This window comes from Capra hircus, chromosome 21 (genome assembly GCF_001704415.2).
Source record: "Capra hircus breed San Clemente chromosome 21, ASM170441v1, whole genome shotgun sequence".
Lineage (NCBI taxonomy): Eukaryota > Metazoa > Chordata > Mammalia > Artiodactyla > Bovidae > Capra > Capra hircus.
The window spans coordinates 30,988,755-31,016,269 of record NC_030828.1 but is presented as its reverse complement, the minus strand read 5'-3'; the positions used below and the strand labels follow the sequence as shown (position 1 = coordinate 31,016,269).

At 53.5% G+C, this 27,515-nt stretch overlaps 1 protein-coding gene across 1 annotated transcript in view; it reads right to left on the bottom strand.

Annotated features, from left to right (window-relative positions):
- TMEM266 (transmembrane protein 266) overlaps window positions 1-27,515 on the bottom strand; it is a 127,054-nt gene that overhangs the window by 36,791 nt on the left and 62,748 nt on the right. The window contains exons 4-5 of the mRNA XM_018066093.1: window positions 10,425-10,579; window positions 7,517-7,590 (exon numbers count right to left, since the gene is read on the bottom strand). Coding sequence (XP_017921582.1) covers window positions 7,517-7,590; window positions 10,425-10,579 — 229 coding nt within the window. The remainder of the gene's footprint in view (window positions 1-7,516; window positions 7,591-10,424; window positions 10,580-27,515) is intronic.

Below are 27,515 nucleotides of genomic sequence, written 5' to 3'. Positions count from 1 at the left end.
AGACAGATTCCCTGGCTCATTGATTGGTGAGCAGAGTGGGGGCTGGCACCCTTGCCCCCCACAGACCCACCCCCAAAGCTGGGCCCACCAGCCAGGAAGAAGGAAGCAGCAGGCCTCTCGCCCTGAGCCTGTGCCCCTGCAACACTGCAGCTGGTGGGTTTGGGGAGTGCGGCGGGCTCTCTGGGGAGCCGCCTGGCCTAAGGAATACCCCTGGTGGGCACCTGAGGGGCGACCCCTGGTGCTTCCTCAAGAAGCCTACCTATCCCCGGGCAGGCTTTCGCTGCCAAGATGGCTGCAGGCTCCCTCCCCTGCAAGCCCCCTTTTAAACTAGAGCAGCAAGAGATAGGCACACTGCCCGGGATTCAGCTACAAGAACTTAGGAAATGGGAGCTGAAAGCAGTCTTCAACTTGTTTACAAAAGAAAGGTTTATCAGGTGAGAAACCTTTCAGGGGTGACCGCAGGGCAGCACAAGCGCGCCCCCTGGAGTTAGGCGTTGATAAAACAGGAGCAGAGCGAGCAGCTCCCGGACTTCCCCGCTTCACCCTCCGGTCTCCCAAATGTGCGGGGATCCAGATGGTGACGGGAATCTGCTTGCTCCCTGGGCAGCCTCCGCCCTAGGGGTCCAGAGGTGACCCTGCACCAGACACTGTAGCCGACAGGCGCCCTGGCTGCACTAGTTCCAGTTCCCCAGGTGGTTCCCAGCTACCTTAAAAGAATAGGTTCCAGGCCGGCAGGATAGAGCATGCTGGCGACCACGTGACCAAGGGCAGTGCGTTAAGCCCTGACATGACCCAGCTGTGTGCTCACGGTGCGGGGGGGGGGGGGGGGGGGGCTGCAGGGGTGGGGGGGGGCTACCGTGCTAGGCATGGGTAGGAGAGCCTAGAACCCACAAGACAAGCAGAGTTTGTTCTAGAACTCCCTCTCAGCATATGAACACCTCCACTTCCTCGGTCCTGAAACATCTCTCACTGACCCCAAGTCTCCCTTAAGCCAACCCCTCGTCTCTTCTCCCAAGTTTCTGAAGAGGTGTCTCCACTAAACCCACTGCAACCTGCCGCCGGCCCCCACCAAAACTGCTTGCACCTGGTAATTAGTGCTGACTCCTCAGCAGCTTTGGGGGGGCATCCCTGGCTTCCTTGGTTGGTTCCCTTCCTTCCTTCTTTGGTTTCCAGGGTCCCAACCCCTCTGGATTCTCCTCCCACCTCCTGGCTACAGCTTCTTAGTCAGCTTTCCATCCTCAAATTGTTTCCCTGGGCTCCATTTCTCCTCTCCTGCTTCCCGGTCCCCAGATGGCAGCACCCTTGGCTTCAACTCCCACCGGACATCTTGAGGCCTCCCTCCCTCCCCTCGCTGCTCCCCCCTCTTCCTGCAGCAGTTTCTGGGCGTAGTGAAGGGCATCCCCACCCCCTCTTAGGAGACCAGTCCCCCTCCCCTCCAAGCCATGCTTGCCCCCTCTCTTGCTCACATGCTCGCCTCGATGCTGGCCAGTCCCCACATCCTGCAGTTTAGCTTCTTCAGCTCCGTCCAGCTTGTTCCTTCCTCTGTCCTGCTTCCACTGCTCTGGGTCAAACCTTTAACCCCGAAGCTGAACCACATCTCCCAAATAGTCCCCAAACTCCAGTCCTCCTCCCACTTCCAACACCCACTCCTCACTGCCTTACCTGGGCGATTTCTCTAAAAGGCCAATTTCATCACTTCCCTCTCCTGCTTGGAGCCTCCTCCCCACTCTGAACACAATGCCCCAATCCTGAGCAAGCCACTCTACTCCTGAACAAGATGTCCCATTCTTGAGCAAGACCTGGAAAGGACCTCGTGACCTGGCCTGGTCCCCAGGACATCTCTCACCACCTCCCGGGCCAGAGTCAACACCCCAACATGCTGTGGTTGCTCTTTCTCAGTCCCTTGTTCGCTCTGTGACCACTGCCTGAAGGCCCTCCATGCCCGCACCGACTGGCAGCTCACACATCCAGCAGCAGCTTGCGGCCCCTCTGAGGTCTCCCACTGACTTCAGTGGGAGATTTAAGCTCACTTTCTTGTTCTCATTATACACGTCTGCTTGGCTCCTTCCCAGTAGATGGTAAACCCCTGAACTGGGCCTGCGTCTTGATTATCAGGGCAGAATCCTCATGCCCAGCACCACCTACAGAGCCAGCACCTGGCACAGAGTCACTCAAAAGTAGGAGCCAGATGAATAAGTGAGAGCTTCCACTTTTCGGTGTCTCCTCTGTGCTTCCCAGGTGGCACTAGTGGCAAAGAACCTGCCTGCCAATGCAGGAGACTTGAAAGATGCAGGTTTGATCCCTGGGTTGGGAAGATCCCCTGGAGAAGGAAATAGCTACCCACTCCCAGTGTTCTTGCCTGGAGAATCCAACAGACAGAGGAGCCTGGTGGGCTACAGTCCATAGGATCACAGAGTTAGACACAACTGAAGCTTCTTAGCACACGTGCACCTCTGTGCCAAGCTCTCTGTCAGGCACTGGGAGATTAATTTTACGGGTTAACTTGGCTGGGCCACAGGTATTCCGATGTCTGGCCAGACATCATTTTGGGGTGTGTCTGGGAGGGTGTTTCTGCTGAGATTATCATTTGAACCAGGAGACTTGAGTAAAAGCAGACTGCCCTCCCCAATGTGAGTGAGTCTCATTCTTTTCAATCCACCAAAGGGCCAAAGAAAGCAAAAGGAGGAAGGATCTGCTCTCTCTGCTCTAACAGCCAAAGTTAAAAGAAACCATGATCAACTGATGTGTGGCTACACCAAGTACGGTCTATCCATACAAGGGAAGGAGGCTGAGACATGAAAAGGACACAGGCACCGAACCACACTCCATGTGAATGAACCTAAAAGCATGTTGTGCAAGAGAGCCAGACGCAAAAAGTCATATATTGAATATTTCCACTTTTATGAAATATCCAGAATAGTTAAGTTCATTGAATCGGAAAGCAGACTGGTGTGGTTGGCAGGGGCTGCGGGAAAGGGGGAGTGGGGGAGTGGCCATTCAGTGGGGACAGCGTCTCCTTTGTGGAGATGAAAATGCTTTGGAACTAGGAAGGGGCGATGGTTACACAGCACTGGGTGCTAAAGACCACTGAACCTTTAAAAGGCTGTTATGTCGGGACTTCCCTGGTGGTTCAGTGGTTAAGAATCTGCCCGCCAATGCAGGGGACACAGGTTCGATCCCTGGTCTGGGATGATCCCACATGCCTCTGAGCAGCTAAGCCCCTGTGCCTCAGCTACTAAGCCTGCACACTCTAGAGCCTGTGCTCTCACCTCAGTGAGTAGCCCGCACACCGCAATGAAGAGTAGCCCCCCTCTTGCCATGACTAGAGAAAGCCTCCATGCAGCAACAAAGACCCATCACAGCCAAGAATCAACTGATAAAAATAAAAGGCTCTGTTTTGTGAATTTCACCTCAATAGAATCCTAATAATAACAAACAGAAGGAAGAAGCGGCAGCTGCTGCCCCTGCCTTGAGGCTCCCATCTACAAGGTCAGCCGTGGGCTAGCTCTCCCCTCTTCCAGGAAAAGGAGCTGGGCCTCTCTGCATCTCCACCCTGGCTAGGGAACAGGGCCAACACCCCATGACCTGCACTCAGGCCCTGCTGCAGGGTGACCCAGCCTGGCTGGGCCCCCAGGCCTCGTGGAGTCTCAGGAAGAGAAGCAGCTGGCTTCCCCAGTTGCAAGTGACCACTGGGCCTGGTCTCAGCCAAGGGCGGTTTGGAAACACAGTTTGCACAATTGTCCATCTGGATTCGGAAGGCTCTGTCCCGTCTCAGTGCTGCAGGGCCCAATGGAAGCAGGAGGAAGCGGGATGACCCTGCCTGACACGGCCCAGGAAGCTGCCGAGGCATCCACACTCACCTCGTGACCCTACATGGACCCTGCCTGGCCTGACTGCATGTGGGGCACCTACTCTCACTACACTGAGAAGCATCTGCCTTGCTGCTGAAGAGCTTGGCCTGTTTGAATAGATGTCAGTTCCTCAAACTGAATTACCATATGTAAAAGAGATGACCAGTGCAAGCTCAATGCACGATGCTTCATCATGGAGGATACCCCAAACCAGTGCTCTGGGACAACCCAGGGGGATAGGGTGGGGAGGCAGTGGGGAGGGGGGATTCAGGATGGGGGGACACATGTATACCTGTGGCTGATCCATGTGGATGTACGGCAAAACCATCACAATACTGTGAAGTAACTAATTCTCCAATTAAATTTAATTAATTGATTTTAAAAATTGATGTCTTCACACTAAGCCCAAAGCAGCCTCATACTTCTCTTCAGACTTAGCTCTGTGCTCTGGGGCGTCTTCCCTGGATCAGCCCCTGTTGCTCTGAGACGGGCAAGGACGGGCTGGCGTTAGCACACCCACCCAGAGGCCTGCATCTGTGCCGCCCATCTTCCTGAAGGCCTGGCAGTTTTCTGAGTTTCCTAACTCACAAAATGTCCTGCCCGACTTGGGGACTGTCCTCAAGCTCAGCTGAGATGTGGGGTGGGACGTGGCTCCGGACTAGGTGACCGGCTGCCTGGCCCCAGGAGCCCTTTGGGTGGGACCTTCCTGGACTCCACACCCACCCCTGGCTGGCGGCCATGGCCCTGGACGCTCCCCAGAGGGACAAGGGCCAGCCCTGAAGGGGCGGCATCAGCTTCTCCCTAGGCGAGGGGGGGTGCTGGGTCTGTGGTCAGAGGTTTCACAGGGTTGGGCCTTTTCTTTCTCAGTTGCTGGCCCAGACCTTTCCCTCAGATTCTTAGTCTGCTCCCCGCCTGCGTGCACCAGGGCCAAGGGGGGTGGGCCTGCAGCGGCGACACACCAGACAAGAGTCCGGAGCCTTGGGCCCCGTTTTGGTGGAAACTGGCTATGTGACCCTGGGCTGCGGTCCTCATCTGCATGGTTTTAAAGGGACGCTTTTGGCATTTTCAGCAGGCAAATCTGCAAGCCCGCTCCACGGCGGAGGGACAGTTGACTTCCGCTAGAGGTGCCCCTGTCATCGTGAGAAGCACAAACACCTTCACACACTTCCAACCCTCCGGGGAGTAGGGGATGGGGGCCTCTATGGCAGCGGTCCCCAAGCTTTTTGGCACCAGGGACTGGTTTTGTGGAAGACAACTTTTCCTCAGATGGGCAGGGGGGACGCGTGGTAATTAATGCAAGCCCGAGCCACGGGGAGGGATGGGAACACAGATGAAGCTTCGCTCCCTTGCCCTCTGCTCATCCCCTGCTGTGCAGCCTGGTTCCTAACAGGCCTTGCCCGGGTCAGCACTGGTCCACAGCCTGGGGCTGGGCCCCCTGCTCTGTGGGACAGCTCTAACCTCTTCAGATGCTAGGAGCTCCGGGGACACCCAGGCTCTCGAGCTGGGCTGCCCCTCATGAGGGGCTGGCTGTGCTGGGGAAGGCAGGTCTCCCCTGTTACTTTCCTTTATCCCTCTATTATTCCTGTTACCCCTCTGTTACCCCCACCCCCCGTTACTCCCGTTACCCTCTCTTACGCCCACCTTACAGCCCCACCCTCCCCATCTCTGCCAAGGTCCAAGGTCACAGTCATTCTCCCCCAGCCCCCATCTCTCCCTGCTGAGCCTGTGGGAAGCCCAGCCCCCTTCCATGATGTGGAGACAGGGCGGGGGGCGGGTGAGGGTCTGAAGCCGCGATGCCTCTACACAGGGGCTTGTCTGTTTCAGGTGGCTCGTCTCTAGCAGTGACAGGAAGGGAATGCCAAATTAACGCTGGGTAATAAATTCTGTGAACCCAATAAAACCAAAGCGGAGGGATAGATGGAAGAACCGCAGCAACTGATTAAACATTTTTGTTGGCAGCCACAGACACATGGCACATTTTCCAAGGCTTTTGCATCAAGCAGACATCTGGCCACAGCCCGTGTATGTGTGGGAGGGAGCTCTGGTGAGCTGAGACAAGGGGGCCCCCCAGCCGGAGACAAGGACCCTCTGAGGGGCAGCAGGCTGGGGAGCAGGCACTATCTGGGGGCCGAAGCATCTCTGGGGCGATGACCTTGGTGAGCTGGTGGGGACACCTCCCAGGAGGGGGAGTGTTGGGTCTGCCCCCTCAGTCTGAGCCCTGGCTCGCAGGCCAACTTCGTGGGCTGCAGGAGCCGAGGCCCGGGAAGAGAATGTTCCGGGTGTGGAATGCCTGCTGCCCAGCCCAGCACACACCACGCCCAGGCTGAGGATTCTGGACTCCAGGCCTATGGGGCCTGGGCCTCCCCTGAGTCTGTGAGAAAGAGTGCATGCCACTAGCCAGTGTCAGAGCTGGCCCACCGAGAGCCCCGGGCACAAGAGGATCCCGGGTGACTGACTCCCCGGGTTCCCAACTCCCCGGGTTCCCTGATCACATCACAAAACACTCTCTACTTCCATCCCTCCATCCACATCACTGCTCTCCCAGAGCACCCTTCCTCCCTTTGAGGCCCTGCTGTGCTCTGGGACTCAGAGTCCCCTCTGCTTCTGAGCTGGTGTGAGCTGTGTGTGTACGTGTGTGCACATGTGTGTGTGTGCACAAGCCTACACACCTCCCCAACAGGCTCTGCACCGTACTCCTTTCTGACTTCCTCCCCATGCCTCCTGACCACGTTGAGAGGTCCCAGTGGGACTCTGCCCTGGGGTAATGGCACACGGAGAAGGCCAGCGGCCAGGTGACTCGGGCCCATCTTCCGTTAGGAGGAACAGGGCTGCCACACAAAACTCTCTACTTCTATAAAGACCGGCCGCCCACAGGACGAAGCCCAGTCTTCTCAGCCTCCCCTGCAGACCCTGCCGGGAACAGCCCCAAGTCAACGCCCCGAAATGCAGGCAGCGGTCACTGTGAAAGGCCAGGAGTCGCTCAGAGGACTGGCCACTCACCCTTCCATCAAGGCAGAGAAACTGGGCCGAGATCCTGGTTCCCATGCATTTCAGATGCACTCAAGGCTATCAGCTCCCATCAAAACCCAGGGCCCTTGGGCTTCCAGGTGATTTTTCCCTCTTATCTCACACACAGAGATATGGGCTGGGGCTTTATCAGCTGATTCTAGCAATGGCAAAGGGCATCTGTGCTCCCTGACCCCAGACACATGCCCCTTTGCTCCCACAGAAGGGTCACAGCTCAGTCGAGCCAGACCCTGTCCCCCCTGAAAACCTGGGTCAAGTCCACTGCCTGGCCCATGACTCCGCCTCTCTGCCTCCTGGGCCTTGACCCCCTGTACACCCAGGACCACACCCACAGTCTCCCCGCTCCAGGCCCCTGGGCTTTGGCCCGGCCTCTGCCTGCTCCTCACCAGCTGCATGAATCATCTGCTCTCTCTCAACTACCTCCCACTCAGCCCCACCTTCCAGAGGTCACCATCCACCCCTTACCTGGACGACACCTGCTCACCATCCGGGCCACCTGTCAAGGCCCAGCACACAACTTCACTCCCCGTATTGTGTCTCCCTCTTTGCAGCCTCGAGGGCCAAGAGACTAAAGCTTCGTCTCCCTGGGACAGGAGTTGACCTAAAGAGATGGTCACAGGGCCCAAGTCTCAACCCACCTCTGAGAAGAACACCGAGAGGATGACCAGGCTGATCCAGTGTATCACGCCGGCAAACTGGAACGCACTGGAAACTGCAAGCACAGTAACGGGGGTCAATTTTAGGAGTAAGGATGAGGCCCATCAGCAAAGCGGGCTTCATGGCATGGAGGCGGGCCTCCAGGAGCCCAGAGAGTGAGCATCTGGATTGGGAAGCAGTCGGGCCAGAGAAGGTGAGGGCGCTTTAAGGGCTGTCTGCAATGGAGGTGGAGGGAGGTGGGTGGGTCTGTGATGCTGTTTTTCGTTCTATCCGAGAGGCTGCCTCCATCTCCCCACAGGCTGCCTCTCAGAGTTCCAGCTCGGTCCACCAGCTGCTGTGGGCTTTGTGCCCAGAAAGGAGCCTTCCAGAGGGAGCTTACAGAGACATCCAGGGCTCTCGGACCAGGGGAGGCAGCTTTGGTCAGATCTAGATGAGCGTTCAGAAATCCCCACCATAACTGACCCCCAAAGCACTGTGCGCTGTGAGTGGGATTTAAGGCAAGCTTCCTCTGACTTCTCATTCTGAAAATCCTGAGTGGCTGCGATGTTAGCCAGAGTATTCTGGGGAGAAGACTGGAGCTGGGACTGGCAGAGGGAGCTGGGGGTGGGGAGGGGATGTCAGCCTCCTGAAAGCGGCACAACTTCCCACCTCCAGAGTGTGAGCAGGGAGCGCCAACAGCCACTGAAACTCCCACCCCACCTTCCACCAGACAGTCCTTGGCACTAAGGCACCACCTCTGGGCTCACACTATAGGAGCCCTGAGGCTAACAGTAGGGTGCTGGGGCCCAGGACAAGGGCAGGTGGGCTTTGATAGAGAGAGGGCAGAAGGGGATGCCGCTCAGAGGGCCAGCCCAAAAGAGACAGTGATAGTAGTGGGTGACCTCAGGCAGTGTGGCAGGGCTGAAACAAGGCGCAGGAATGCTGCTGGGAGCACGCTTCCCTACTGGGAGCCCAGGAAAAATGCCCTGGGAGCCCAGGAAAAATGCCCTGAGCCATCAGTAGGGCAGGCTGGCCAAAGAGAGGAACCCACAGCATCCCCAAAACTCTGAGATGGCCTGCCCTAAAAGGGCAGGTGGAAACGAAGTCCTGGACCATGTCCAGGCTCAGAAAGCTGCAATGCCGGGTTCCAGGTGGGAGTCTTTGGGGCCCCTTGCTTGAGGCCAATACGAGCCTCAGAAGGCAAGGTCTGCCCCACTGTGGGTCACATGAAGATGAGTGGGAACTGGGAGGCTGAGGCCTGCGTGATTCTGAAGGGACCTCCAGATGATTCTGGAAACATAAAATCTCTCCCCATTATTTCTCAAATGAATTCCTGGGCCTTTTTTTACGGTTCGCTTTAGAAGAGCAATAAATCTCTGATTGTGCATTTTATGGAATTTAAGATGCCTTTTATGAGCTGCTATTGGATCTCCCACCAAAATCAATCTCCTGGATACATAATTTTAAGCAAAATTCCAGTGTCGGCTGTGTTCTCGGCCCTACCCAATGCCTGAGCGGCCAAGGGCCCTGGGTATAACCCACAACAGGGAAAGAAAGACTCTGTTATGGTCAGACCTCATAAAAAGCAGATGGAGGGATGAGTGGGAGGGAAAATAGACAACACAGTATAATTGAAGACAGGCTGAGTGTAAAATCAGCACTGGTTACTTTCTGCTGGAAGATACGGTGATTAGAACCAAGGGGCCACCAGCTGTACAAAGCCAACGAGCCTCATCAGACAAAAGCAACTCTGTACTCTCCACCACCCTCTTGGAGAGGAGGGAAGGCTAACAGGCTGGCAGGAGCTTTGATGGACCCTGAGTGCAGAAACTTCAGTAAAGGACCTGGGGGCAACTGAGAAAACAAGTCTAAGATGACAGAACAGGTCTGGGGGTGGCCGGATCAATAGTTCTGGATTTTGCCAATGGATGGGAAGGAAATCTCTCAGAGGGCCAACAAGTTCATTTCTTTTTTTATTTGCATTTGAATGAACCATCCTCTGACTAGGGGACCTCTGGGGATCCAAAGAGCACTCACTCACCCAAAGCCAAGAGTCAAGGCCCTTGGCCCTTCCTGCTGGTACACCAGAAGGGATCTACAAGGGGCTGGGGGCAGGAAGAGGACCCTCTGCTCTGATGGCTGTGCTGCCAAGGGCACCTGGAAGGACAGAGGAGGCCAGCAGGCCAGCAGCCACCACGTGCATCAGGCTCCCATGAAAGTAGGACAGACGCCAACAGGACCAGGGTGAGGAAGAAAACTGGCGTGCCGACTTGACATCCCAGCTCCAGTACCTCTCACCAAGGGGAAGTCTAACTTTGCCCAAGCTTCATTCCCATATCCATAGAAAGGGGTAACAGCCGTCTTGCCTGTCTCCCAGGGTTGCTACTAGGATCAGATGCACGGAGAAGGGCTTTCAAAATGATCACGTTATAGACACGTAACCCTGCCAACTTACAACTGGTTAAAAATACAAGGAATCCTAGCATCGCTGGGCTGCTGTCATTACGGGTTACTACCAAGTGAGACGCCTCCACACGTGGGAACTCTAAGCTACGGAAAATCCCAATCTGGAAGATTCCAAATGGGAACAATTGAAAAAAAAAAAAGGCGCACAGAGGGGTCCCCAACGTTGTGGATCTTATCAGTTGCTGATCATGGCATGCTGGGGAGGGGGAGTGAAGAGGCCACCCCGGGTGGATGGGGGAGCAAACCCATGCTGGGGTGACAGAGAGAGAGGCTGCCAGATGCTTCCCCGTGGTCACCCCCATGAGCTATGGGGCCGGGGGCTGAGGGGGTGGGGACAGCCGTCAGGCCGGGGGCAGATCTCACTGGTGGTTGGGGACCCCTGATGGATGCACATGGAATATTGACATCATATGTGTTTGCATATGTATCTCTCTTGCTACTCACACTGGAGAAGCTTTATATCTATTAGAAGTTCCAGAGTCAGGAGAATCACCACCAATATTACACAGGTTACCAGGAAACCGTTGACACTCGCACTGAGCAAAAATACCTGCCACACGGCTGCCCTCTTCCCACAGCACGGCTTCAGCCAGGTAGACCTGCGGGACGAGAGTGGGGGAGGGGGCATGAGCGGGGGAGGGCCCGCCGCAGCCCTGCTCTCAGACCCCGCCCCGCCCCCACCACCTCCCACTCCCCGGCTTGCGCCTTCTTCATTGGGGCGCTGGGCGGAAACATCTCACTGAGATGCAGCTTCGTTTACAGGCTGACCCGGGCTGCTCACAGCGCCTCCCTGCGCTCCATCTTTAAAACGGGAACAAAACCACATCTCACAGCCTTGTTGTAAAGATCACAAAGGTCAGTGGAGAGGCTGGCTATGTGATAAGTACTGCATGAATTATTATTAGTATTACACTTATTACTATAGGGCTTCCCTGGTGGCTCAGTGGTAAAGAATCTGCCTGCCATGCAGGAGACCCGGGTTTGATCCCTGGGTGGGGAAGATCCCCTGGAGAAGGGCTTGGCAACCTACTCCAGTATTCTTGCCCGGAGAATCCCCATGGACAGAGGAGCCTGGCGGGCTACCGTCCATGGGGTCCAAAGAGTTCGACACAACTGAGTGACTAACACTTTCACACTTTGACTTTGTTATTATACTTCTGTGCAGTGTCAGAATGGAGCACACATTCCACACTCAGGAGACCCTCAAACCACCTCTAACAAGTGCTCAGTGAATTAATAAGCGAATTTTCTTTTTTTTTTTTTCAGTTATATAAGAAAAGATTTGAAGTAGATCTTTGCTTCTCAAAGAAGACTGTAAGAAACATTAGTTCCACAGAACATTAATGGCTGTTACTCAATAAAGTTTCCATGGTTGGGTAAGTTTTGGAAAACTTGCATCAAGGTTAAATGGATGATTTTTCTTTGCAGGACATTTTAGTGCCATTAATACGCTATCATACACCAATGGACTCCAAAAGGAATTACAGAATCAGTGTTTCCCAAGCGCACTGTCCCATGGCACACTTTTGTATGTAGCATCTGGAGGGACTAGTGGTCCATGGACCATCTTTTGGGAAACCCTTGACTACACGATCGTGAACATACTTAGACATGCAGCCACCAAGGATGAAATCTATCCTGAGTAGGCCTGGATGTGGAGAGAAGGCAGAGAATCTCAGAGCTGGTAGGTGTCTTAGCACACTTGATCCACTACCTTCAGGAACACAAGATTCTGGTGATAAGGGGATGCCTCTAAGAAGGTCTTGGGATGGTGAGGTCAAAACTCACTGCCTTGGTAGGTTATTTATAGGCTGGACCCGCCTGCCTGCCTCAACAAGGAGGAATTAGGTGCTCTGGAGCACCAGTGGCTGGGGCCTTCTCGCTTCTGGTTTACCTTCCATCTCCTGGGGCCATGCCAAAGGCATTCTAGACCTCTGCTTCCCCAGATGTAAAACTCCTTAACCTCCAGGGTCATTGAAAATTAAATGAGAAAATGCATCTGACCTGGAAGGAAACATGCAGCTGATGACGATGGTGATGGTGGTGATGATGGTGGTGGTAATGATGATGATAAATTATCTGATGGCCCAAAGATTCAGCCGTCACCCCTGTTCTTCCTGTCCTGCGGGAGCAGCCGGCTGGAGCCCGCTGCACAATGGCCAGGACCCTCCCTCAAAGACCCTGAGGGTGTCGCTGGAGGGGGACTCCTGCCTTGATGAGCTTCCTTCTCCCCAAAGGAATACTGTGGGTGCTTCCAAAAGGAGATTTCTTCCTCACAATACAGATAGGGAAGGCTCGAAGGAGGCCCCAGCTGTGGGAAGGTGGGGCAAAGCTCGTGGCTCTTCAAGGAAACCTGGCTTAGTCAAATCTTTCTTGGATGTTTTCCAAAACCTATGGGAATGAACAGTGTCCTTGGCTCCAGGGGAAAAAACTGGGGGTTCAATCCCCAGCCTCAGAAGCTGGTCCCAGGAAGAGGAAGGGGAATTCCATCAGGTGATGGGGAAGGATGGGAGGCACCATGGACAGGCAGAGGGTGACTGATGTGACCCCCCAAGCCCACAGCCAAGAGTGTGGCTGGGGTGAGGGGTGAGGAGAGCTGCCAGGTAGAAGGGAGGGTTCTCACTGGGGACAAGAGTGAGTGGAGGCCAGACTGAAGGTGGGTTTCAAAATCCTCCACAGAACCACCTCGCTCCACCTTCCTGAAGGCTCACGAGGGCTGCCCACGACCCTGGATCTTAGCAGAAAGGTCGAGAAGCAATTGGCGGCCCATGACTAATAGGCTGCAGGATAAACCTCAAACCAACACCACGCAGACCTCAGGAGGGTTGCCAGAGAAAGTACAGGACAAACAGGTAAACCTTGGATAAGCAATCAACAATCTTCTGCTATGCGTGTGTCCCAATCACTGCACTGGGCTTCCCAGGTGGCTCAGTGAGTAAAAGAATCTGGCCGGCGGCGCTAGTGGTAAAGAACCCACCTGCCTAAAGCAGGAGACGTAACAGAAGCAGGTTCAGTCCCTGGGTTGGGAAGTCCCCCTGGGGGAGGGCAAGGCTACCCACTCCAGTACTCTTGCCTGGAGAATCCCATGGACAGAGGAGCCTGGTGGGCTGCAGTCCATGGGGTCGTAGACTCGGACACGACTGAAGCAACCGAGCAAGCAGACATGCCCAATCATTGCACGCTTACGCTAAAAAAAAAACACAACACAACTCATTGTTTATCTGAAATTCAAATTTAACTGGGTGCCCTGTAACCTTATCTGCTAAATCTGACAGCCCTAAATTCAGAACAGAGGGGGCTTGAGGTGGGTCTGATGAGGGTGGCTGGGATAAGTCAGAGGGATGCATGGGGACTCTGGGAAACAGGTGAGAAGCCCGCATCAGGGAAGGAAAGACCAGGAGAGGGACACTGCTGGGAGGACTGTGCGTCTGTCCAGGAAACCAGGAAATAAGCACTAGGGCGGCTAGCTCAGAGGGACAGCCTCGTCCCACCTGGCCGAGGCCCAGAGAAGCCTAAAGGCTCTGCCCACAGGGGCTATCAGCTGTGCATGCTTTTGTGTGTATGAAAGATCCCTTTGGATTAAAAAAAATTATTTATTTTGCTGCACCAGGTCTTAGTTGAGGCGTGTAGAATCCTTATTTGTGCTATGTGAACTCTTCATTGTAGGATGCCGGAGCTAGTTCCCTGACCAGGGATCGAACTAGGGTGCGCTGCATCAGGAGCTCAGAGTCTCAGCCACTGGACCACCAGAGAAGTTGGACCCTTTGAATTCTAAGGCAGCCTTGGCCCTCATCACCGACTGGCGTCCTCTCCTCCTGGTCCATGCTGAGGGGGTCATGCCTTCTTTTCTCACCAGCCCCCTTCCAGGGGCCCTGTTTTCATCTTTTGGCACCTCTCACCCTGGTTCTCGCCCAGCGCCAGCTGCCTCAGAACGTCCTCTGGAAGCTTCCTGCCGCCCTCTGCCCTCCTGTTCACTCCTCCCCAAGGCCATAAGCACTTTCACGGCCCGGTCCCAGAGGAGACCCAGCTCCAATTCCACATCCTCCCTGAAACCCAGTCCAATCGTCTGCAGCCCCTAAACCGATGCCATTTCACTGTCACCTGAAATCTGAGGCAAGTGCTTTCCACGTGATGAACAAAAAAGGGCAGCTGCCAAGGCCATTTGCCAGAGCTGCTGCCATGCTGGGCACCAGAGGAAGACACGCCTGTACGCCCAACACGGGCAGGGGGCACCTGTTCTCCTCCGTGCCTGCGCATCCCCGAAGCATGGGGTGTACCCCTCAGAGCCGGAGCCTTCCACCCTGAGAAGTAGCTCTGGTACTTCAAGTAGCAGCAGTTTTTACCTCTAAAAAGGAGACTCCAAGCTTGAGCTGCCTCCCGGGGAGGGAAAAGTCATCTTATGTTGCCGCTTCAAATGTTAAGATGTTGCTTTTTATTTTCTTGGGCAGTTGGGAAAACTTCCTAAGCAGACCAGGGTTTGGTTACTGGGAAGTGGTCAGTACTCAGTGGAGACATGTAGTTTGAAGCTGGCAAGGCGGGCCTGGCCCTGACACCATGGCATCCCTTAGGGGGCAGGACTCAGGAACCAGGCTAGGGAAGGTCTAGAAGTCAAGTGCATGCCGGACACCCTAGGTGTCCTACCCTAGGCAGGCACTGTGACCCAGACAGGCAGCGGCTCTAGGGCTGCCCTTCCAGTGGGTGAGAGTCAGACCATAAATGTCATGAACGAGGAAATTAGGAATTTCCCCAGTGGTCCAGTGGTTAAGAATCCGCCTGCCAATGCAGGGGACATGGGTTCGACCCCTGGCCCGGGAGGATCCCACGTGCCGCAGAGCAACTAAACCCCTGCGCCACAACTACTGAGCCTGTGCCCCAGAGCCCGTGCTCGGCAACAAGAGAAGCCTCCGCAGTGACAAGCCCGGGCACCAGAACTAGAGACTAGCTCCTGCTCGCCACCACGAGAGAAAGCCGGTGCGCGGCGGTGAAGACCCAGTGCAGCTGAAACGTAGATAAACGGAATTAATTCATTAAAACAGGTTAGGAAATGAGATGGTGTGTGACAAGGCGGTGGGTTCTGTGGAGGAAAAGAGGGGCATGAAGGGTGGCATTTCAAACTAGGCAGTCAGGGTAGGCCTCGCCCAGAAACTGCCATTGTAAGCAAGAGCCGGAGGGAGTGAGGCTGGGCATATCTGAGGGTGCGGTGGCAGTGTACTGGAAACAGGCACTGTTTGTGGTAAAATTCTATCAGACTCCCAAGGAATCTCTGGCAGAGTAAACACCAGAAGGGCAGGAGCTGGGCTGGGGGTGGGGGAGGTGGGGCTCCCCCTTTAGCGTGGGGGCAGTTTACCTAACCCACCCGGGGTGGGTGCTGCAGGCGTTCCCACAGCCCTGGGGCAACCAATGCAGTTCCTAAAGAACCCCAAGTGAACGTGTTAGTCACTCAGTTATGTCCGACTCTGCGACCCCATGGACTGTATAGCCCACCAGGCTCCTCTGTCCAAGAAATTCTCCAAGCAAGAATACTGGAGTGGATTGCCATTCCCTTCTCCAGGGGATCTTCCCAACCCAGGGATTGAACCCGGGTCTCCTGCAATGCAGGTGGATTCTTTACCTTCTGAGCCGCCTTGGGAAGCCCCCCAAAACCCAGGGCAGTTGCAAACAGAGCCCAAGACTGCCTCAGTCCTGCGTTTCCACTCCCGCACCAGCCCAGGGGTCCCCCGGCCCTGCTCTGCCTTCAGCTGCCATCCCTCAACCACGTCCATCTGGAGGTGACTTCCTGCAACCCCTCTGTTTGCACAAGTTCAAGAAATGCGATTCACACACGCTCTATGTGAACCCCAGAGCAATACACGTGGGGGTGGACTCAGCTGCAGCAGGTGGAGGGAGACCACCCATCAAGGAAAGCACAGCATCCAGGGATCCAATAGGTGCTGAGGAGTGGCTGCCTGGGGCAGGGACACTGCAGTCCACATCCAGCTAGATGGTTCTCAACCTTGGCTGGTCCGATGACCACTAAGAGAGCTTAAAAACACCCTGGTGCCTGGGCCACACACCATATCATTCAAAACACAGCCTCTAGGGTGGGACTCAGGCCTCAGTAATTTTTGATCTCCTTGGAAGATCCCCTGGAGAAGGCAATGGCAACCCACTCCAGTATTCTTGCCTGAAGGATCCCATGGACAGAGGAGCCTGGTGGGCTACAGTCCATGGGGTCGCAAAGAGTGAGACACAATTGAGCAACTAACACTTTCACAAAGTGCAGTTGAACTTGAGAACAACTGTCTTTGGTCTCTGATGCCCAGTGGACTCTGGGAACCAGCAGCAGCAGTATCACCTGGGGCTTGTTAGAAACGCAGATTCATGGGCCTCCCCATACCCATGGAATGAGTGTCTGCATTCCAATGAGATCCTGGGTGATCCGAGTGACAACCACTGCAGTGGCTTTAGCAAGAGGCATTGGGCAGCTCAGGAGGTGGTCAGGGTATGGTCCGGGGCGACTGGGTGCAGAAGAGATGAGGCAGTGAAGGCAAGCAGGTCCCCGGGGCTGGGCACAGGACCCAGTACCAAGGAAATGGTGAAGCAGGCAGGCCCCCCGGGGAGCAAGAAGGAGCGCTGATTCTCACTGAGACTGAGTGTGTGTGTGTTCAGGGGCATCGAGGGCTTCCTTAGCCCAGACCTAAGGCTGAAGCCAGAGCTCCAAGCAGGCTCTGGGCTTCCAGCTCCATGAAGAGCAGGACCGTGGGCCCCAAGTCTCCACGATGGAGGCTGGGCTGAAGCAGCACACTTCCTGGCTGCCCCAGTGTTTGGAAATCCCAAGCTGCTGATAAAATGTCCTCTGAGACGCAAATGATTCAGACATTCCTAGGAGATTCTGTCTTAGCAGAAAAATAGAATCTTTCTAGCTTCAAAATGTCCCTGAGTGATTAAATAATGACTCAAGGAGTTGCATGGGCCAAAAGGGAAATCAGCATTGACTCTTTAATTAGAGAAGATACTTTCCTTTATCTCTTGAGCATCCAGTCCTGTCCATCAAAGCCCTGGAGTGGGTTTTCACGGTGGTGTTATCCCCAGGAATACCACCAGAGGGCAGGCGTCTCTTAATTTCCTATCTTGGTGCAGTGACAGCGAGGGGACAGCTCCAGGAGGCTGCTTGGGCTGCCAAAGTCTGTAAATACCAACAAGCAGATGGCATCTCCTGGCAGGCAGGCGCGTGTCCTACTGTGAGGGTCCACCAGTCACTCCTGAGAGCTCAGAGAAACCCTGGAGCGGGAGGGGAGGTGAGTGCCCTTACTGCTTCTGCTTTATATACTTAGGTGTCTTGATAAAAGTTTGAGAGAATGACTTTTAGAATGTGAGAATGAACTCTGGCAAGTTTCTGATGGGACCTTCATATGAGGTCAGGCCGCGTGAGTGGCCCAGAAGGAGGCGGCTCCAGGTCACTGCTCCATCAGGCAGTGTTCCCAAGCCTGGCACCGAAACAGCCCTGTTCTGAAAGGCAGAGCAGAGCTGTGCGCTGCCAGGACGGCAGGGGCTGTGTTTGCTCCTGGGGGGGTCTGGCTTCTCCCACCCTGGCAATCCACAGTGTGGCTGCCGGGCTGGTGTAGCTGGGAGGATGCACGATGGGGGAGAGGCAGTGGCTAGGGTATGGGGACTGTGGAGACCCCCACGCTATCTGAACAGGTGCTCACAGGCTGTGGACAGTCAGTGTCCCTGGAGGAGGTGGAAGATCACAGAAGAGCCTGTTTTTCTGTGAGTGGCCAGACCAGATGGCTGCATATCCTACTGCGTGGGGATTTTCATCCCTCAAGTCCCCAAAGAAAGGGGTTGAAGTTGAGGCCTTAATGAAGTCTGGGGCGCTGGGCCTCCCCCACCCCGCCCCCACCTCAACTCCAGCCTTAGGCTCACTTGACCAGACCACTGAACCTTCTGGCCTACAGAGCTCTCTGAGGCATGAAAACCTCAGCCCTGCACCCAAACAGTGCTCAAACCACAACAGTGTACACAGCGTTCCAAGGGGCGCACGGACCCCTGAATCTCACTACTAGGTCTTCTGAGGACACCTGGGATACAAGTTTAAAGCCCAGGACTGCGCAGTCTGAGATCCGCCCCTCCCCGCCCCTCTCCCCCAACCCCCCGCCCAGGCCTTGAGATACTCTGTTGCTGGACTCTGGTGGCGGTTTCATCAGCAGACCATCCAGTGGCCCCACTTTTCTTTACTGTATTCACTCCGGATGATTAAATTTCTGTCAGAGAAAGCCACAACTTCTGGCATTGCCCTGGGTTTTATTTGTATTGATTTCACAAACACTTATAAGGCATTTACTATGTACATGTGCCACTCTGAGCACTTTACAAATGTTAACTCGTCTAGCAGTTTTAGATGACAATTCCTTCAATTTTTTTCCCCCCTCTGTTAACAAACAGTGGGGAAAGTCAGACTTTCCCATCTGTCTAGGTTTTGGTACTAACTGCAGCCCCACCACTGCCTGAACTCTGAGTGTTATCTTCGAGCCTTAGTTTCCTAAGCTTCCAAATGGGAAAACTGCTATTTTACTGCAGGAGTGTTATACTAAAATATTAAAAATAACATGTAAAATCTATAACGTAATGCTTACTACACCATTCGTATCTATTATGATTTTGATGTGTGGACATTAGAAAAGCGATCAATCATCTAAATGTGGGCAGTTTCCACACCCGTTCCACCCTGCACACACCCGTTCCACCCTGCACACAGTTCATCACATGCCCGCTAAGTGCCAGGACTATACTGGGGGCTCAGCACATGAGGGCACTCAGGGCATTCATCTATATGGAATCTGCAGCCTTATAAGCTAGTTCTGACTCCACAACGAGCTCTTAGTCCTCGACTACCCTGAAAAGCTGAACACATAAAGGGAGAGGAGAAAGCAGACGAGGGAAATGAGCTTACACGTGAAGAACTTGTTCAAAGGGACAACCATCCTCTCAGGAGAACCGTCAGTCCAACGCCCACAGGGACACACGCGTGCGTCTTTCTCACTCTCACAGGGAGAACCAGAGCAGCAGGAGGAGCACTGTCAAGCCCCGTCATTCCTGCACACAATCGCAGGAGGCACGCAGAGCACACACACTCAGAAGTGCAAGCGCACGGCACGCTGTGGTCACAGGGCCTCTCAGGCTGGAGGTGAGAGGTGACCCTCTCAGCCCTTGGGGGAACTGGAGAAACTGAAGCTCCCGCTGGAGCAGCTTCGGTGCTGCAATCAGAGCTAAAGCGTAGCCCCAGCACCTGGGGGTGGAGGGCGGTGTGCAGCTGGGGTCACAGGAGTCTGACATGGCTTGCTCCAGAATCTCAGATAGCTTGCATCCTGGGAAATGCCAGTTCTGGGAAAGACAGCAGGGTGCGGTGGCAAGAGCCCAGCCCAGGAGATGTTACCCCACTTGACAAGCCATCCACCTCCGTCTGGGAACACAATGACCAACACACACCATTGACCCGCTATTTGGGGAACCTGGGGCATTGTCCACACACCTCTGAAGGGCTGCCACGGGTTCAAGCCTACGCAAGGGAGAGAGTGGGGTGCTGCTGGACCAAGTGGCCGCAAGACTCTCTCACCTCCTGAGTCCTTAATTCAGGAACTGGCCAAAAGTCCCAGAGTCTTCTTTGTGCCAAGCTTTGCGGGCAGGGCTGCCTGGATGAGGTCAGCTTCCTACCCAGGAGGTTAACAAGTGGGCTACGATTTTCAAGCACTCCCTCCCCGCTTCTCTGTCCAGCTCTCTGTGGTTCTGAGCTGTGGCTTGGCAAATTCTGTGTCAGCCAGCTCCCTCTTCTCTTTGGCCAAAGTTCAGATCTCAAGTGCCTCCACAGATGATTGCCCTCCCCCCCGCCCCAAGCCCATAAATTCAGCTCACTTTCCTTGGGGACCTGGACTTGGGTTTATGTCCTCACCCCGCCCCCCAAGCTCACACGCACTCTGTGTGATGGTCAGAGGCACTCTGCCGCCACCTAGTGGTCTCCAGCGGCGGCACACTCTGCCCCTACTCAGGTGGGGAAAAGAGGTTTATTTTGCTGAGAAATATCGGTGATTCCAGCCATTAAATTAAAAGACGCTTACTCCTTGGAAGGAAAGTTATGACCAACCTAGACAGCATATTGAAAAGCAGAGATATTACTTTGCCAACAAAGGTCCGTCTAGTCAAGGCTATGGTTTTTCCAGCGGTCATGTATGGATGTGAGAGTTGGACTGTGAAGAAAACTGAGCACTGAGCACATGCTTTTGAACTGTGGTGTTGGAGAAGGCTCTTGAGAGTCCCTTGGACTGCAAGGAGATCCAACTAGTCCATCCTAAAGGAGATCAGTCCTGGGTGTTCATTGGAAGGACTGATGCTGAGGCTGAAAACTCTAGTACTTTGGCCAGCTTACATGAAGAGTTGACTCATTGGAAAAGACTCTGATGCTGGGAGGGATTGAGGGCAGGAGGAGCAGGGGACGACAGTGGATGAGATGGCTGGATGGCATCACCGACTCGATGGACATGAGTTTGGGTGAACTCCGGGAGTTGGTGATGGACAGGGAGGCCTGGCGTGCTATGATTCATGAGGTCACAAAGAGTCGGACACGACTGAGCGACTGAACTGAACTGAACTGAACTGACCTTCCTAACAAATAGAAAATCTTTGCAGTTCTTGGACTACAGGAAACAGGCTAACTGTTCTTACAAGAAAATACTTTTTGATCTGAATTAAACCTCTATTCCCTGTTTGGGGCATCAAGAACCCTCATGGAAGCCTGAGACTACTAAAAATATACAGTCATGGGTCACAAGGTCAGCTTGGGTTCAGGGACAGCTAGTGTGTCAAAGGAAGGGACGGAGTTTTATTATAGACAAATCTCACTGGCATTGAGAAAATGGATTAAGGAAACTCTTTTTAACTTTTTTCTTCCTTAAGAGAAAAATGATGACTCAAGCTTTACAAGCCAAGTGATATAGAACTTTTGGACTTCGCACTTGCAAGGTCATGGCACAGAAAGAACTGCCTTTTAACCCAGAACCCCCCAAAACTGTTTCTTTTTCTAAAAGGATGCTAAGAGTATACTAGCTCAAGTGGGCAAGGTTCTGAGGCAAGTCTGACTTGTTTCTCTTGGAATGATTTTGTGGAGGGTGTGGAATTAGCCAGGATGCTCAGCGGTGGGCCAGTCACAGACCATTGCCTTGACTTCTGAAGCATGAGAATCCTGGTCCCTTCCTGTGATTCTTCCTGGACCCCACATAGGTCTAGGACTAGCCTCCACCTCTCCCCAAATAAAACTGGGCTTCCTCGTCTCTTCTAATTTTATCTTTAACACGGCCTCATCCATCCATTTACTTGCTCAGGTCATTCCTTCATTTAATCAACACCGCTCTGTGATCCAAGGCTCAAAGGATCCGATCCCTGCCCTGAGGGAGCACTTGATCCAGTACCAGAGGGAGGCTGGAGAGTAGAACAGAGCTCAGTGTCACAAGTGCTGAGACAGAAGTAGGTCAAGGGCTATGGTGCACGGAGGTGAGACCCTGGCCTGGGTGGGGTGGGGGACAGGAGACTTTCTGGAGGGGGTGGTCCTTGGACTGCAGACTATGGGGAGAGAGAAGGGACTCTGGGGTCATGGCTCAGAGGGTGCCTCTCCTCCTCCCTCTGTGCCTCCAGCCTTTGTTTGCTGGCATGTCTAAAATTATTTCAGTCGTTATTTAAAGATGTTGCTATGTTGGCCCTGTCTTCTCTTCCCAACCTGACATCTCACAAACTATTAGGTTTTCTTCCTCTGACTGTGAAGTTGCAGTTATTTCAGAAATGTGCCATTAGCATCATCACCAAACAATGTCCCTTTCTGTCTTCCCAACCTTCCTCCAAACTTCTCCCATCTGGAGATCTGGACCTGATCAACCAAGTCAGACCTTGTAGAACACTAAAATATAACTAATTACAAAAGGCTGAATATTTTTCATTTCTTACTTTGTCTTGGTATTTTGACAAAGACGATCCTGCCTACTCTCCCACAACTCTCCCTGCACTCGCTTTTCACCAAAAGAAGGGGCGCACTATCTCTCTGTAGGGCCACAGAGTCTCCTCTATAAAAGGGGGTGACAGCCCTTGCTTTCACTGCCTTCCTCCCACATATCTTGTCCCCATCACTTTTCCTATGGGCTGTGCGCCTCCTGAGGGTGGAGACTCTGGGCTTCTCTGAATTTTCTGTCTTCTGTGAAGCTAACCTCCTGTCTAGCTAACCCAGACCCTGCAAACCAACCAGGCCTTCAATGTAGTGAAGTTGGTTAAGAAAAGGTAGAACTCCCAGTCTGTGCCATGAGTTAGACACCTGCAAGCCCAGTGTCCCTCTCCTAAAGGTGGACAGTTGGCTCACTGAGAAGCAGCTCTGTATCTCACATTCCCACTGTTTAATGGGGTGATGTTCCAAAGGCAAACGGGCCAGACGGGGCTCTAGTTACATGGAAACACTGGGATCATGGACACAAGTCAAGCAAGTTACCGAAGAAACAGTCTGAGAAGGCAGACATGTTTCTAGATCTTTTCCAAATCCAACAATGACTATAAAGGGAAAAGGAAAGTCTCATTCTGGATCAAAAGCTATGCATGAAGGCTTGGGTTCCTTAGAGGCCAACATCAATGTGTTTTAGGAAATGACCTAGTTCAAGGCGTGGCCCTGATTGGGCTGTGGATTCCCATATCCCTTACCATGTGACCCAGTTCTAGCCAATGAGACATGAGGAGAGAGCAGCTAAAGAATTCTGGGAAAGTTCTTTGTTGCTCTTGAAAGAGAATGATGGGTCGCCATTCTTTCTCTTGCCAGATATGCAGGAAGATGATGTGGCCAGATAACCATGGCAGCTCTCTCACAAAATAAGGGGAACCTTACAGCATCAGGATGAAGCCAACACTGCTGACGGCAGAGCAGACAGACGGCAGGAATCTGGTCCTTGTCTCTATTGTTGAGGGTCTGGACCAACCTCAAAGCTGCGCTGGCTCCAGGTACTTATGGAGTGGGTGCATTGTGGCAGCTCAGCTGGGGTTCAGAACGTGCTCAGGCAGCTCCTCTGTTCCCCTCTCTCTCCTCTAAGTGTCTGTTCACATCTGCAGACACGCACACAGATTTGTGTTTTAGCACTATCGAAGGAGGAAGTGCATGGCTAGGGGGAAGACGCAGGGAGGGCAAGGATGATGATGGTGGGGAGGCAGTGGTGTCGTTGGCAGCATGTGCCAGTGCAGCCCCTTGGATTGAACTGGAGACCTGGGTGAAGAGAAGCGAGAGCCAGAAGCAAATAGGACCAGAGTGGTCTGGGCTCACAGAAGCTTGGTAAAGAGTCTGGGGGTGGGGGGAGGCTTTTCATCCCTACCCTGCTTGGGTATACTGTGGCCTTCTGGTTTCTGAAGCTCCTGAACCGGGCACGAGCATTCCCACAATGTACACTGTTGGTGGCAGTGCAATGGACGACAGGGAGCCAGAGCAGGGGAGGAAGGAGGACCCAGCTCCAATGGCGACTATGCCTGGCTGACTAGCTTCCTGGAGCGCAGGTGTCTTGGAAACCGCTGGCTCCTGTCGGGGCAGGAAGGAGGCTGAGGGCCATTGTAAAGCAGTCAAATGCACGTGACTCACTCTGGCGACGGGTTGGGGAGAACAGCCAGGTAGGTCTAGATCCACCGACTGGGGCCAGACAGAATTCTCTTTTGGGAGAAGACAGTTCAGTTTTGGGTCCTGTCGCGTTTGAGATGGCCAGAAGTCCTGACTGGGTAGGTAATGGTTGCTCAGGCTGGACTTAAGTGCTTCCACCAAAAAAACTATTTTAAGCAATGATTTGGGTGGAGACTAGAACATTTCTCAAATATGCAGTCCACTCAGAGATAGAAGAACAGATAATTCCACAGACACTTGTTAAGATTCTACACGTATCTGGGATCCTGTGAAGATGTCCAGGAAATAATTGTATGTGAGCCAGGAGTTTGAGAGAGAGAGAGAAAGGAAGAGAACTGTGTTGGAGACGTGGCTTTGAAAGCTACAAGCTGAAGAACGTTAATTGCAGTCATAGGTGTCGATGTACTTACCCAGTGGATAGAATTAGTAGAGTGAAAATGGCCAAAGATAGAAAATGAAGAACCGCAACATTCAAGGACCAAGCAGAGAAAGAACAAGTTTTAAAAGGCCTAGAATGGACAGCCAAAGGGGCAGGAAGAAAGTCTGGAGAGTGTGATAGAGCAGCAGGAGATGGTGTCTCAAGATGGGGGAGTGGCTGACAGTTTCAAATGCTGGACAGAGGACAGCGGAAAGATCCTGGTATCATGGAGGCTGTTGATGATCTTGAGGAGAGTTTCCATGCAGATAGGGCTGAGCTGGACTGCAGTAGACCAAGGAATGAACGGGAGGGGGCAGAGCCGGCAGGGTGAGTGTAGATGAAGCTTTTAAGAAGTTTGGCTGCAAATGGGAAGACAGAGATGGGAGCAGCAAATGGGACGTGGAGTCAGGGGAGGATGTGAGAGACCTGAGTGTGTGATGAGTCAGACTGAGGATGTTAACTGATGCAGCAAAGTTCATGAAAAGGCATTAGGGGAGGGGAATCAGCACTCAGAGGTAAGGTGGGCCCTAGAAGGGAGGATGCGAGGGACAGAGTGGGTGGGATGCAGTTCATCTGTGACCGTTTCTACTTCCTGAGGGAAGGAGGAGTTGAGGTCATCTGCTGGGGGCAAGGGATGGCTTGCGGGGAATGGGAGCAGTCTGAAATAGCCATCTGGGGACCAGGAGTGAAAGCTCACCAGGACAACAAAGGACTGTCAGGCAAAACTGAGAAACAAGCTGAGACTGCAGATCATGAGTCTGGGGAAATGCTATTACAGACTAAATGAGTCCTTCTCCCCCACCCCCACCCCCCAATTCAAATGCTGAAGCCCTAAGCACTGGCCAGCCCCCCAACACTGCAGGTTGTGACTGTATTTGGAGGTGGAGCTTCTGGGAAGCAATTAGGTTTAGATGAGGTCAAGGTGGGGCCCCCATGATGGGATTAGTGCCCTTATAAGGAGAGGAAGAGACTGGCGCTCACTCTCTCCACTCATACAGAACAAGGAATGGCCATTTGAAAGCACAGCGAAAAATTGGCTGTCTGCAGCCCAAAGAGAGAGCCCCCCCTGCCACTGACCCTGGATCTTGTCTGCAGCCCAAAGAGAGGCCCCCCCCCCCCGGCCCCGGACCCTGGATCTTGGACTTCCCAGTACCAGGACTGTGAAAAAATAAAGATATGTGTTTCAGCTGTCCGGTCTGTGGCCCTTTGTTATGGCAGCCCCACCAAACCAAGCCAGTGCCGATCTGCCCAGGTGTCTGACTTTCCTACCTGAGCCCCAGGCAGTCTGGGTATAGAAGCAAAGACGGCGGACAGCAGAGAGCTCTGCAGTTTAAGCTCCATGAGGCAAATACGTGAGAAGGACAAAGTTCTGTTAGGAAAGTCAAGGAGCCTGACAGAGATGAATCTTTTCCATCTTTGCCTAGGGGTTTACCCACATTTCAGTGACTATACACTTTGGACAGTAGAGCTGAGCAGTGGTATCACGTGTGTGCAACGTGTAACAACAGTTACAATGTGATTTTGTAAAGGGACAGGTGACAAACAGAAGCCTGTAGTGCCAGCCTGGACCAGGAGCCAAGGCTCTATCTTGTCTCGTCTCAGTCACTGTGTGACCTTGGACAAGTTCCTTCCACTCCCTGGACTCTGGCATCCTGTTAGAATATTTAGAATACATACATCCTAAGATTTTTTTTCCCCTAGCTCTAACATTCTCAGATTCTGGGGAACTTCAAAGCACTGAAATACCACTGAGCTCAAAAGAAGTGAATGGCAAGGTGGCTGGGTCACTGGGCACCCCCCTGCTGGGGACTCTGAGGTCCCATCACTTCCTACTGAAAAGATTCATTCCTATATTTATCAGTTCACTTACTAGGATGAGGTGTATTTGACAAGACTCACAGAACAGCTTTTCAAAGACCTAGAAATCCTGTTGTTTTGTTTCAGAAAAGGCCAGGTTGGAAAATTTAGGAAAACCCCAGGAAGTGCAGCAAGAGCCAAGAAGAAGCTTGTGAAGAGAGGCTTCTCCCCCTTCACAGTGTGCTTTGGTTCTGCTTCCTCGTGCCCTGGCTGGTGTCCTGTACCTGCTCTTCCTTCCTCCAGGAAGCTCTCTGGCTGCCAACGGAGCCCCCGAGGAGAACTCCAGCAGCGGAGCAAATCCCTTCTGCCAGGCTGCTTCCTATTTACTCAACAGAAGCAGCGCTCCAGGGCGCACCTGGAGACTCGAATCAAATCAAGAGCCTCTTTGCCTTGCAGGCATCCTATCTGTATTCTCCCTGCTCAGAAGAAACCTTGCAGGGGCCTGATTCAGACGTAAATGGAATGACAAAGCGGGGACACTGCCTCCTCCAATTCAAGCTAAGGAGTGGCGCCCCACGGCCTGGACCACCGCAGTGCATGCGCTCACAGGGTGCAGACTGTGGACATGGTCCGGAACCAGAACCCTCGAGAATCCTTCCCTTTTCTTGCCGTTTGAAAAGAACCTAACGCTGGCGCAGGTGACGTGGGAATTGAGTCCATGAGAACCGCGGAGGGAAGGATACCAGGTTGTATATCAATTTTGACCGCCAGAGGGCAATGACACGGGAACCGCGTGCTCGGGGAAGGCTCGCCCACTAATGTCACTGGCGGAGGCGAGGACCTGGAGACCCGGAGAAGACCCTGTGGTCAGAGCGCGCAGCCCGTGCTCAGGAGGATGGCGCCGCCGTCCACGAGGCCTCCCGGAACCATTTCCAACCCGTTTGCCCATCCGTTTCCAGTGTCCTGCTGACTCTAAGCACAGTCCTTGGAGAAAATTATATTTTCAGAGAAAGCCACTGGGGTGAAGTTTTTGCACACGGTGTATGGTTTCACAATTATTAGGCAATTTACCTCGGAAAGGCTGGGAGCCTCTGCGTAAATACGCGCAGGGAATCCAAGCTCTGCAAATTTAACTGTAGCTAAGGCTTCTCATTTGCTTCTAAAATAACCTGGCAACCCTTAGTTTTTATAGTCAAAGCAGTCGGTGTGTTCCAAAATACTTACGGCGGTACCCAGGGAAGGAGAATAGCCCACAACTGGCTCCCAAGCTCGGGGCCAATGTTTAAAGGTCTGTATCTAAGAGCCACAGGGTGGTGCTGGGGAAAGTTGGACCCCCCTGTGACCCCAGGGCCTGTTTCTGGCCTTTAGCTTCCCCCACATAAACTGAGGGTGTCACTGCTGTGTCTCCCCTGCCCAGATTGAACAAAGGTGTCCAATCTGATTGACCAGTTAAATAAAAGTAGGTAGGGGCCACTCCCTGTATCAGAGGCCACCAGAAAGGGTGGAGCTAAGGGCTGCAAAGCTCCTGGCTGAATGCTGCTAAATTCCCTTCTGCCCTTAGCATGCTCCTGCACACAGAGTGCTTTCTTCCTGATCCCGTCCCTGGTGAGAGAAGACTGTTGCTAAGTCGTGTCCAACTCTTGTGATCCTATGAACT